Here is an 11472-nt window from a genome sequence, read left to right on the forward strand (position 1 = left end):
GAAAATGGAAGACATACAAGACCACTGATAATCGTCCTAGATCTGGGGCTCCACGCAAGATCTCACCCTGTGTGGTCAAAATGATCACAAGAATGGTGAGCAAAAATCCCATAACTACACGGGGGGGACCTAGTGAATGACGTGCAGAGAGCTGGGACCAAAGTAACAAAGGCCTTTTAGCCTCTGCCATCAGTAACACACTACGCCGCCAGGGACTCAAATCCTGCAGTGCCAGACGTGTCCCCCTGCTTAAGCCAGTACATGCCCATCTGAAGTTTGCTAGAGAGCATTTGGATCATTTGGATGATCCAAAAGAGGACTGTGAAAATGTCATATGGTCAGATGAAACCAAAATATAACTTTTTGGTAAAAACTCAACTTGTCGTGTTTGGAGGAGAAAGAATGCTGAGTTGCATCCAAAGAACACCATACCTACTGTGAAGCATGGGGGTGGAAACATCATGCTTTTGGGCTGTTTTTCTGCAAAGGGACAAGGACGACTGATCCGTGTAAAGGAAAGAATGAATGGGGCCATGTATCGTGAGATTTTGAGTGAAAACCTCCTTCCATCAGCAAGGACATTGAAGACGAAACGTGGCTGGGTCTTTCAGCATGAAAATGTTCCCAAACTCACCGACCGGGCAACGAAGGAGTGGTTTTGTAAGAAGGATTTCAAGGTCTAGCCAGTCTCCAGATCTCAACCCAATAGAAAATTGTTGGAGGGAGTTGAAAGTCTGTGCTGCCAAGTGACAGCCCAAAACATCACTGCTCGAGAGGAGATCTGCATGGAGGAATGAGCCAAAATACCAGCAACAGTGTGTGAAAACCTTGTGAAGACTTACAGAAAACGTTTGACCTCTGTCATTGCCAACAAAGGGTATATGACAAAGTATTGAGATGAATTTTGTTATTGACCAAAGATTTATTTTCCACCATAATTTGCTAATACATTCTTTAAAAATCAGACAATGTGATTTTCTGGATTGTTTATTTTCCCCCTCATTTTGTCTCTCATAGTTGAGGTATACCTATGATGAAAATTACGGGCCGCTCTCATATTTTTAAATGGGAGAACTTGCATAATTGGTGGCTGACTAACTACTTTTTTGCCCCACTGTAAACAATGCAAATGTGAATTTAACTGACCCCATAACATTTTTGTCCTCTGACCTTAAAAGCACGCTCAGGGAGGGCAGAATAACATTCTACAGGCTACAAAGTATGAGGCTAGTGGCTTTAGCTTCAGTTTGGCTATCATCTTGAGGCTAACCCGAATGCGTGCCTGTTTATCTAGTCAGGCGTTGTCAGTTGCAGTTTCTCCTTGCGTCATCACAACATCCTGTCTTGGACGAGATGTTTCGGTGGTAAAAGAATTTCAGACCGACACTGAAAATGCAGTTTTGGGCCATTTTCGGCGTGTGAAAATTTTGAGTGACTTAGAAATTTGTACTGGCCGACCAGGCCAGTGTCCATCTATACATACAGTAGGTGGTGACCGGACACAGAGGCGTAGTAGTGGCCCCGGTCCACCGTTAATGTTCGACCTTGTATAGTGGGGGTGAATTCAATTCAACTTATTTCACAAGAAGCAGCAGTGAAGCAATAGTGAACAACAATTCATGAAAGAAGAGGAATTAAGCTGTTTAATCTCACCCCCAGTTGAAGTGTACTGTCAAACTAAACATGAAACAAAGAAAATTACATGCTGTGATTTAAAACGACCAAACAACTTTGCCTTTAGAATGGCCCAATTAATGACATACTGTACGGTATAATGGTGAATTCCAACAAAACGGTTAGCATGAATTGTCAGTTTTAGATCCTTTTACAGTAAACATCATATGTGAGTTAAAATTGAGCAGTGTAAATCTGAAAATTCAAAACTTTTTTTTTTTTTTTTTGCAATTTACCCAGCATTCTTGGAGTTTCCTATAGCAACCCCCTTCAGAACGAAGATACAAAGAAATAGGCAATCTTCCATAATCTTCGGCTGTGACGTCAATTCCAGGAGACTCGATGTATACCACGTTAGTTATTGTGGAGAAAGCTACTCATTGTCTTCTTTTTTTAATATAGTTATTTATCTGTGTTCCGATGCCGCTTCACTATGTCGCGATGCATTGTTCCCATTTGGCAAATTGTTGTTCGAGTGGGCGACAAGTTAAGAGCAAAACAGGGGACTAATATTATAATAAATAATACAATATAATTACAATATTATTATATAAAATGACATTACAGCTTACTTTCTGAGTCACTTACAGAAATAGTAGAAGAATTCATATTCTTCTTTTGTGTGTCAGCATGACTATATTATACGGACTCTCGGTGGGAAAGGCGGGCACATCAGAAGGAGCAGCAGAATGAAATGAATTGCAGTCCATCCGTCCATTTTCTGTACCACTTATCCTGCCTAGGGTAGCGGGGGTGCTGGCACCCAACTCAGCTGACTTCGGGCGAGAGGTGGGTTACACCCTGGACTGGTCACCAACCAATCACAAAGTACACATAGAGAAACATCCATTCTCACCTTTGGGCAATTTAGAGTCTGCAGTTAACCTACCAAGCATGTTTTTGGGATGTGGGAGGAAACCAGAGCTCTTGGAGAAAAGCCACGCAGGCACGAGGAGAACAGGCACACTCCACACAGGGGAGGGCGGATTTGAACCCGCGTCCTCAGAACTGTGAGGCAGATGTGCTAACTATTTTTTCACCGTGCCGCCGCAGCAGCTGCATTAATTCATGACGCAAAAAGTGTTTACAGTCCATTTAATTATATTACTCTTTGTTTTTATAAAGTACAATATTATTGAGCGCTATTTTTTCTGATTAAAATTTTTTTTTTGGGGGGTTGCGCTGAAACAGATTACAGTAATGCATTTACGTTTATTTCAGTGGGGAAAATTGCTTGAGATACAAGTATTTTGAGTTATCGGCGTGGTCACAAACAAAGTAAACCCGTATCTGAAGGCACCACTGTATTGGAGCAGCACTTTTTCTGATAACCAAAGTCCATGTTCAGCAGTCAATAAAAGTTGAACAGCAGGGTGTGCACTTCACATTTTACCTGATATATCTTGTCACACATAAAAGTTTGGCCTCCCAATATAAGCAGTGTGTGCCCTGCCTTACGTGGTCGAGCACAGGGACTCGTCACAATTCCATCATTTTGAAGAATTCTTTTTTTACACTGCATTGCCTCGTCTACAATTAACCTGTAAAGAGCAAAACCAATAGCATGATTTATTAACACTCATCTTTTTAAATGCAAAATTAGATAGAAACAACTGAATACAAGATTTAACATAAATACATAAACACGGGGTACCTGCTCCTCTTGTCAGCCATTATTAGCTCTTCACATGCAACAGCCTCCAAGAGACATTCAGAGGGAAGAAGAGCCAACCTTATGGCCCCAAGCAGCTCCGGTAAATGGTGACGCCGACTATCCAAGTCATTTTGAACCCATCGCATCACAGAGTTAAACACAACCTACAAATAAAATAGGTAAAAAGGAAAAACAGGAAGAATAAATAACTACATTTTAATAGTCTAACAGTAGCTGATACAGCCATGTAATTAAAACTCCCTTGTTCAACGTAAGACTTGTAGCAGGTGTTCCAATTGTGTAACCTAAACACAAGCTCTGATGACATACTCCTCATGATACGCTGTGTCATTATTTAACAAACAACTGAACAAAGTTGCCGAAGGAGTGACTATAAACCCAAATTCCAATGAAATTGGGAGCTTGTGTGTATACCACTGTGTTACATCACCTTCCCTTTTAACAATACTCAATAAGCGTTTGGGAACTGAGGACACTAATTTGTGGTGCTTTGTAGGTGGAATTCTTTCCCATTGTTGGGTGATGTACAACTTTAGTTGCACACCAGTACGGGGTCTCCGTTGTCAAGTTTTGCGCTTTATATTGTGCAGAGTGCTGTCAAGCGATTAAAAAAAATAGTGATGAAAGAATTATGATCCGTAATTAATTTATCAACTTAATCTCACCTAAAGATTGCTGAGAAAAGTCCTCAAATTGAGATATGTTCATTTAAAATTATTATTATTGTGGCAGATCAAAAGATTGATGTATCTATAACAATAGCTTTATAAAGTTATTTAATGTCTTTTAACAGACTTAAAATCTGTCTTTTAACAGACTTAAAATCTGTCTATCAATCTGACTGTTTTAACAGACAGACAAACAGATGGAGTCCTACCCATTTACATTCCACTACATTGGAGACTAGTTTTTTAGTGCCGCCTAAAATATTGCTGTTATTTTGTCAGGCTCCATATAATTAGTAAATAAAATACAATAAAAGAGCAGGTCCTAAAGTGCTAAAGTTAACACATTCAAAATGGGAAGAACACTTTTCTACGCATACTGTACACATAGTGCTGAGGACTGAACCTGTTGCTTTTCCTTTGTTGCAGATAATGCATATTACATTCCACTAAGTTAGCACATCAAAAATAACATTGTTCATCATCAAAAAGGATATTCGTCAGCCTGTCAGTCTCAGATAGTGATGCACCAAAATTAAAATTCCTGACCAAAACTGAAAAAAATAATAAACTCACATTCACACCTATACAAACATATACATATACATATACACACACATATATATACACATATATATATATATATATATATATATATATATATATACACACACACACACACACACATATATATATATATACACACATATATATATATATATGTGTGTGTGTGTGTGTAATGCAGCCCTATGGGGGGACAAGTCAGTGCAAACTGTAGGCCGGTCCCAAGCCCGGATAAATGCAGAGGGTTGCGTCAGGAAGGGCATCCGGCTTAAAACTTTGCCAAACAAATATGAGCGTTCATCCAAAGAATTCCATACCGGATCGGTCGTGGCCCGGGTTAACAACGTCCGCCACCGGCGCCGTCAACCTGCAGGGCGTCGTTGGAAATTCAGCGACTGTGGGTCGAAGTCAAAGAAGAAGAAGAGGTGGAAAGCGCGTTCTTCGGCAGAAAGAGAAGAGGAAAGCACAGAGCCTAGAACTGAATGTGGGGACTTTTAATGTTTGGACTATGACAGGAAAATCTCGAGAGTTGGTTGACATGATGATTAGGAGAAAGGTTGATATATTGCGTGTCCAGGAGACCAGGTGGAAAGGCAGTAAGGCTAGAAGTTTCGGGGCAGGGTTTAAATTATTTTACCATGGTGTAGATGGGAAGAGAAATGGAGTCGGGGTTATTTTAAAAGAAGAGTTGGCTAAGAATGTCTTGGAGGTGAAAAGTGTATCAGATCGAGTGATGAGGCTGAAACTTGAAATTGAGGGTGTTATGTGTAATGTGATTAGTGGCTATGCCCCACAGGTAGGATGTGACCTAGAGGTGAAAGAGAAATTCTGGAAGGAGCTAGACGAAGTAGTTCTGAGCATCCTAGACAGAGAGAGAGTCGTAATTGGTGCAGATATTAATGGACATGTTGGTGAAGGTAATAGGGGTGATGAAGAAGTGATGGGTAAGTACGGCATCCAGGAATGGAACTTGGAGGGACAGATGGTGGTAGACTTTGCAACAAGGATCCAAATGGCTGTAGTGAACACTTTTTTCCAGAAGAGGCACGAACATAGGGTGACCGACAAGAGCGGCGGTAGAAGCACACAGGTGGATTACATCTTGTGCAGACGATGTAATTTGAAGGAGGTTACCAACTGTAAGGTAGTGGTAGGGGAGAATGTGGCTAGACAGCATAGGATGGTGGTGTGTAAGATGACTCTGGTGGTGAGGAGGAAGATTAGGAAGACAAAGGCAGAGAAGAGAACCATGTGGTGGAAGCTGAGACAGGACGAGTGTTGTGCAGCTTTTCGGGAAGAGGTGAGACAGGCTCTCGGTGGACGGGAGGAGTTTCCAGAAGACTGGACCACTGCAGCCAAGGTGATTAGAGAGGCAGGCAGGAGAGTACTTGGTGTATCTTCTGGCAACTCCTAACGGGACAAGCCGAAAGGAAAAGAAGATATATACGTACATATATATATATACGTATATATATATATATATATATATATATATATACGTATATATATATATATATATATATATATATATATATATATATAGATATAGATATAGATATAGATAGATAGAGTGGACTTTATTACGTGTCAATCCCCGGCCTCGCCTGTGTGGAGTTTGCATGTTCTCCCCGTGCCTGCGTGGGTTTTCTCCGGGCACTCCGGTTTCCTCCCACATCCCAAAAACATGCATGAATTGGAGACTCTAAATTGCCAGTAGGTGTGAATGTGAGTGCGAATGGTTGTTTGTTTGTGTGTGTGTGTCCCTGCGATTGGCTGGCAACCAGTTCAGTGTGTACCCCCCCCTCCTGCCCGATGACAGCTGGGATTGGCTCCAGCGCGCCCGCGACCCTAGTGAGGAGAAGCGGCTGAGAAAATGGATGGATGGATGGTCTGATGAGATCGAACCAAGATCAAACTTTTTGGCCGTAATTCTATGCGGTATGTGTGGAGAAAACCAGTCACTGCTCATCACCTGTCTCAACAGTGAAGCATGGTTGTGGCAGCATCATGCTGTGGGGGTGTTTTTCAGCTGCAGGGACAAGGACGACTGGTTGCAATCCAAGGAAAGATGAACGCGGCCAAGTACAGGTATATCCTGGACGAAAACCTTCTCCAGAGTGCTCAGAACTGGGCCGAAGGTTCACCTTCCAATAAGACAATGACCCTAAGCACACAGCTAAAATAACAAAGGAGTGGCTTCATAACAACTCCGTGACTGTTCTTGAATGGCCCAGCCAGAGCCCCGACTTAAACCCAATTGAGCATCTCTGGAGAGACCTGAAAATGGCTGTCCACCAGCGTTCACCATCCAACCTGAAAGAACTAGAGAGTGTCTGCAAGGAGGAATGGCACAGGATCCCCAAATCCAGGTTTGAAAAACTTGTTGCATCATTCCCAAAAAGATTCATGGCTGTATTAACTCAAAAGGTTGCTTTCACGAAATACTGAGCAAAGGGTCTGAATACTTATGTCTGTGTGATATTTCAGGTTTTTTTTTTTAATAAATCAGCAAAAATTTCAACAATTCTATTTTTTTTCTATTAATATGGGGTGGTGTGTGTACATTAATGAGGGGGGGGGGGAATTGAACTAATGATTTTAGCAAATGACTACAATATAATAAAGAGTGAAAATTTTAATTTACTTTCCGTACCCACTGTATGTTAATGCTCAAACCTGACAATTTAGTGCCAGCGAGACAGACTTCAGCAAGCTAGCTTTCTAAAAAGCCGACCTGGTTCATTCATTGCAGGTACTTTTGAAAAAAGAGCTAAAAAAATATTCTTACCTATGAAAGGTTATTCCCAGTTCAAAGTTCCCTTGTTGTGATTGTTCGACGTGTGTGCAACTGTACGCAACACAATGTGCAGGCATCAGTTATTTTGGTTTCCGACCGTGGCGTCCGTCCACAAACATGGAACGCGCCGGCACTTGGCCCACACTAGCTTAGCTACATAGAATGCGCTGATACTTTTTCACCACAAGCTTAGTGTCGCCGTAGGGGGAGTGTCGTATCTATATTGTACAATTTTAAAAATGTAAGCAGTAGAAAGTACAGATATTTCTGTTTAAAACGTAAGGAGTAAATGTAAAAAGTCACCAGAAAAATAAACACTCAAATACAGATACCTAAAAACAAATCTGATTAGGTACAGTAACAAGTACAAGTACTTCGTTACTTCCTACCTCTGCAACAAGGTAAAGGATTACAAATGTTTATAAGGTTGTTGATGACATTTGTTGGAGTTAAAGGATTACTGAAGGAATAAAAACTTCAGACTACCACCAGTAAAGCATCAAAGATGATACCCAGATATTTGGGGCATTTTCATTCTTGTGTGCTGTGCCTGTCCACTTTATTACTGTAAAACCGGACTCATAAAGGCCTATTCTATTCAATAGCATTTACATTTCAAGGGAAATCACAAAAAAAGCATTTACAAGTAAAAAAATAATCACTTACCTGTTCATCTTCTATCTCCAGCTCATCACTAAGTACAAGCTCCAGCAACTTTTCTTTAGTCAAACTATAGAAGTCCTCAGATTCTCGTATCTAAAAGACATTGAACACTTCTCAAAACCATGATGCACTTACGTTTATCAGTATCTGTTAATTCAGAACTACCAACCAGAAGTTCTGTCTCAGTCGGTCTACCAGCCTCCCTTTTCTCTCAAGAACAATATAACTGTGTGAATAGGTCTTTCTTCATTGACTCCTCGTCTCCCTCCCATTTTAGTTTAACTGTGCGTTTGCTCTTGGATGAAAACCTTCTCCAGAGTGCTCAGGACCTCAGACTTTTTTGTAATTGTAGGCACGTTTCCTAATGAATACAAGATGTACTAGCAGGGCAACTCTTGTCGCCGATGTTACATGTGCTTCGCGGTTCCGTGGGGACCACAACCAGGGCCACGACCCGCAGCACCTCAACACGAAAATACAAAAGACCAGTGCAACAAATACCACACTGGCTGATCTGATGAGCAAAAATGTTGCTTAAACGTAACAGTACCAATAGAGGATGTCCGCTCCAGAAGTGGGTAGAGTAGCCAAACATTGTACTCAAGTAAGAGTACTGTTACTTGACAATAATGTGACTCAAGTACAAGTAAAAAGTAGTCCTCCAAAAACTTACTTGAGTAAAAAGTACACACAGGAATAATTACTCAAGCACTGAGTAAATAGTTAGTAACTTCTGATTTTTCTTAACCACAGCATGAACATCAAGAAGAAAAAAAAAACATTACAAAATAAAATGGGAATGTGCAAATTCTGATGTTGCTGTGTGTATGTGTGTGGACAGTCAAAACGACAACAACACATCCGAGTAGCGCGCCGTTGCCTTCATGGTCACGACGACCTTCCCAACATGGCCCTAACGTAGGCACGACGATCTGCGGTGCAGGCTTACCTATTGTGAATACCTCTGCCCGGGAAGCCCAATAGAAGACGTTGTGTGACGTCATGTGACTTTGTGTCAATTGATTGGTAAACTAGACTTAATGTCACCACCGCTTAAATTGGATTGGCGCAAACAGCGCCCGTTGCAGAAGTCGAAGTTGTAGTCTCGCGCACAAAATAGTTGATAAATCAGCAATAATTGATCAATAAAAGTAGCGAACAACATTTAGATCATTGTAACGGAGTAAAAGTACCATTACTTCTTAACATTAGAACCGGCGGAAGTGTTTTTTCTGGTCTCGTCAACTTCTGTGACTTGTCTAAAGCAGGTCCCAAGCGGACAGGCAGAACCTCAGGCTAATGCGCTCGCATATTCGTCCGCCGCGGAGTAATATTCAGAAATTACATCTGCGTGTGGATGGTGAATGTGTGGAATGGATCTCGCTGCCAGCGTTCAAGGAGGACGAAACTGCCTATGACGTCAGCCCCCCACCCCCTCCAGGAAAAACTCATCGGATCTATACGATTCACGTAAATGGCCTATTTTGAGTTAAAAACGGCAGATTGCGCTAAAAGGCGACTGATTTGCATGTATGTTTTCTGAAATGCTTGACAGTTTAATTTGAATTCCATTAAAATCAAATTAAATTAAATGTGTTTAACCTGGCCCTTCATGTTTTCATTGACCACCAACTGTAAAACTGCACACAGCCCCTCCTAAAAAAAACTGCTTAAAAATACAATTTGAAGGTTAGGGGCCACGGTACATTGCAGGACCTGCAATGTGACTACTGTGCACAAGTACATTGCGATGACTATCTTCAAACTATATATTGTGTAGCTCAAATGTTTACTATTTGCGTGGCGGCAGAGTTTGACTTGAACATTTTAAAAGTAATCATCCAGAAAAGTGGGCACCCCTCACGTAGAGTAATGTATAAAAAAGGAATCCACTGTGCAATTATCCAATTATTATAGTGTCGGTAAATTAATGGATGTGTTAAGTGTGTCTTTTTACCGTTTCATAGTGTAGTAGGCACATCCTCCATGACAGCTCGTACAATCTTTTACACTGATGGGCATCTGATAATAGCATCATCCCCAAACAGTTGGATGAATGAAGGTTTTTTTCTAAAAATTCTGCTGCGGCATCCCGGATGTCATGAAACTGCAACATGTCTCCTGCTTCCAACAATGATTCAGCATTCTCTTCATTTATAATGACTCGAGAAGAATAGGCGAAATCCAGCAGAAGCTCCAAGACCTGCAAGAGCAAATTAAAATATTGATGCATAGATCATTTTACACTTGAGACGATGTGAGTCGCAGGATGCACATGTCTGAAAACAATAAGTCCTAGCCCTAGAACAATGAGTCCCTGCAAATTATCAGATACAGTAATCCTTCGCTATATGACGGTTGTTACTTCACGGTCCCGCGATATTGCTCATTTGTATTTGCACAATTTGTACCATATTCTTGTGTTATCCATTGCTGTTGCTCTCTCTCTCGCTCTCTCTCAATATATTGGGGGTCACTGAGGCAAAAACATGGGCGCGGGAGGAGTTCGTTGAGGAAATGGCTTTGAGGAAATGCTGGTCCACCATCCGGCGTCTTCAGAGGGGGAAGCAGTCCACCATCAACACTGTGTATAGTGGGGATGGGGCGCTGCTGACCTCAACTTGGGACGTTGTGAGTCGGTGGAGAGAGATCGGGAAAGGTGCCTCTGGATTGGCAGACTGGGGTGATGGTCTACAGGTGGATCACACTCCTCAGCCTCCCTGGTAAGGTCTACTCCGGGGTGCTGGAGTGGAGGGTCCGTCGGGAAGTCAAATCTCAGATTCAGGAGGAGCAGTGTGGCTTTTCGTTCTGGCCATGGAACAATGGACCAGCTCTACAACTTCGGCAGTGTCCTCGAGGGTGCATGGGAGTTCACCCAAAGAGTTTATATATATGTGTGTGTGTGTGTGTGTGTGTGTGCGTGTGTGTGTGTGTGTGTGCATGTGTGTGCGTGCATGTGTGTGTGCGTGTGTGTGTGTGCACACGCCACCACAGCCAGTCCATGAGAAAAATGCCGACTCCTAACCGGTCCACGGTGCAAAGAAGGTTGGGGAACACTGCTATAGTGCATTTCACACAAATATCTCAGCATACAGTACTTCTGTGCTCTGCTGAGCATAGTTTATTTTCTACTGAAGCTATTATAAACTGTGTAAAATGTGTGCTGGTTTTCACATCACCAGTATGTTATCCTGTTTATTTTCACATCACAATATACTGTATAAGGCAGGGTTTAAAAAAAAAAGTAAAATAAAAAAATCGCAATGTAATTTTTTCCCTATATCGTGCAGCCCTACAAGTTAAAGTTTAAGGAAGTTAAAGGTTTTTTTCTAATAATAATGCCTAAGACAAGCGTCCAAAACACATAACAATACAGATCAAATCACAGACGCCAGCAGGATACCAAGACTGACTTTTAACCTTGAGAGTTCATT

At 41.6% G+C, this 11472-nt stretch overlaps 1 protein-coding gene across 4 annotated transcripts in view; it reads right to left on the reverse strand.

Annotated features, from left to right (window-relative positions):
• Positions 1-11472, reverse strand: part of enc2 (ectodermal-neural cortex 2) — a 43744-nt gene that overhangs the window by 13369 nt on the left and 18903 nt on the right. For 3 of the 4 annotated variants that reach the window (XM_061677208.1, XM_061677205.1, XM_061677206.1), the window contains exons 4-7: positions 9996-10241; positions 8042-8131; positions 3329-3492; positions 3068-3215 (exon numbers count right to left, since the gene is read on the reverse strand). In XM_061677208.1, coding sequence (XP_061533192.1) covers positions 3068-3215; positions 3329-3492; positions 8042-8131; positions 9996-10241 — 648 coding nt within the window. The remainder of the gene's footprint in view (positions 1-3067; positions 3216-3328; positions 3493-8041; positions 8132-9995; positions 10242-11472) is intronic. The other variant, XM_061677209.1, reaches the window with a different exon arrangement.

Source organism: Phycodurus eques, chromosome 5 (genome assembly GCF_024500275.1).
Source record: "Phycodurus eques isolate BA_2022a chromosome 5, UOR_Pequ_1.1, whole genome shotgun sequence".
Taxonomy (NCBI): domain Eukaryota; kingdom Metazoa; phylum Chordata; class Actinopteri; order Syngnathiformes; family Syngnathidae; genus Phycodurus; species Phycodurus eques.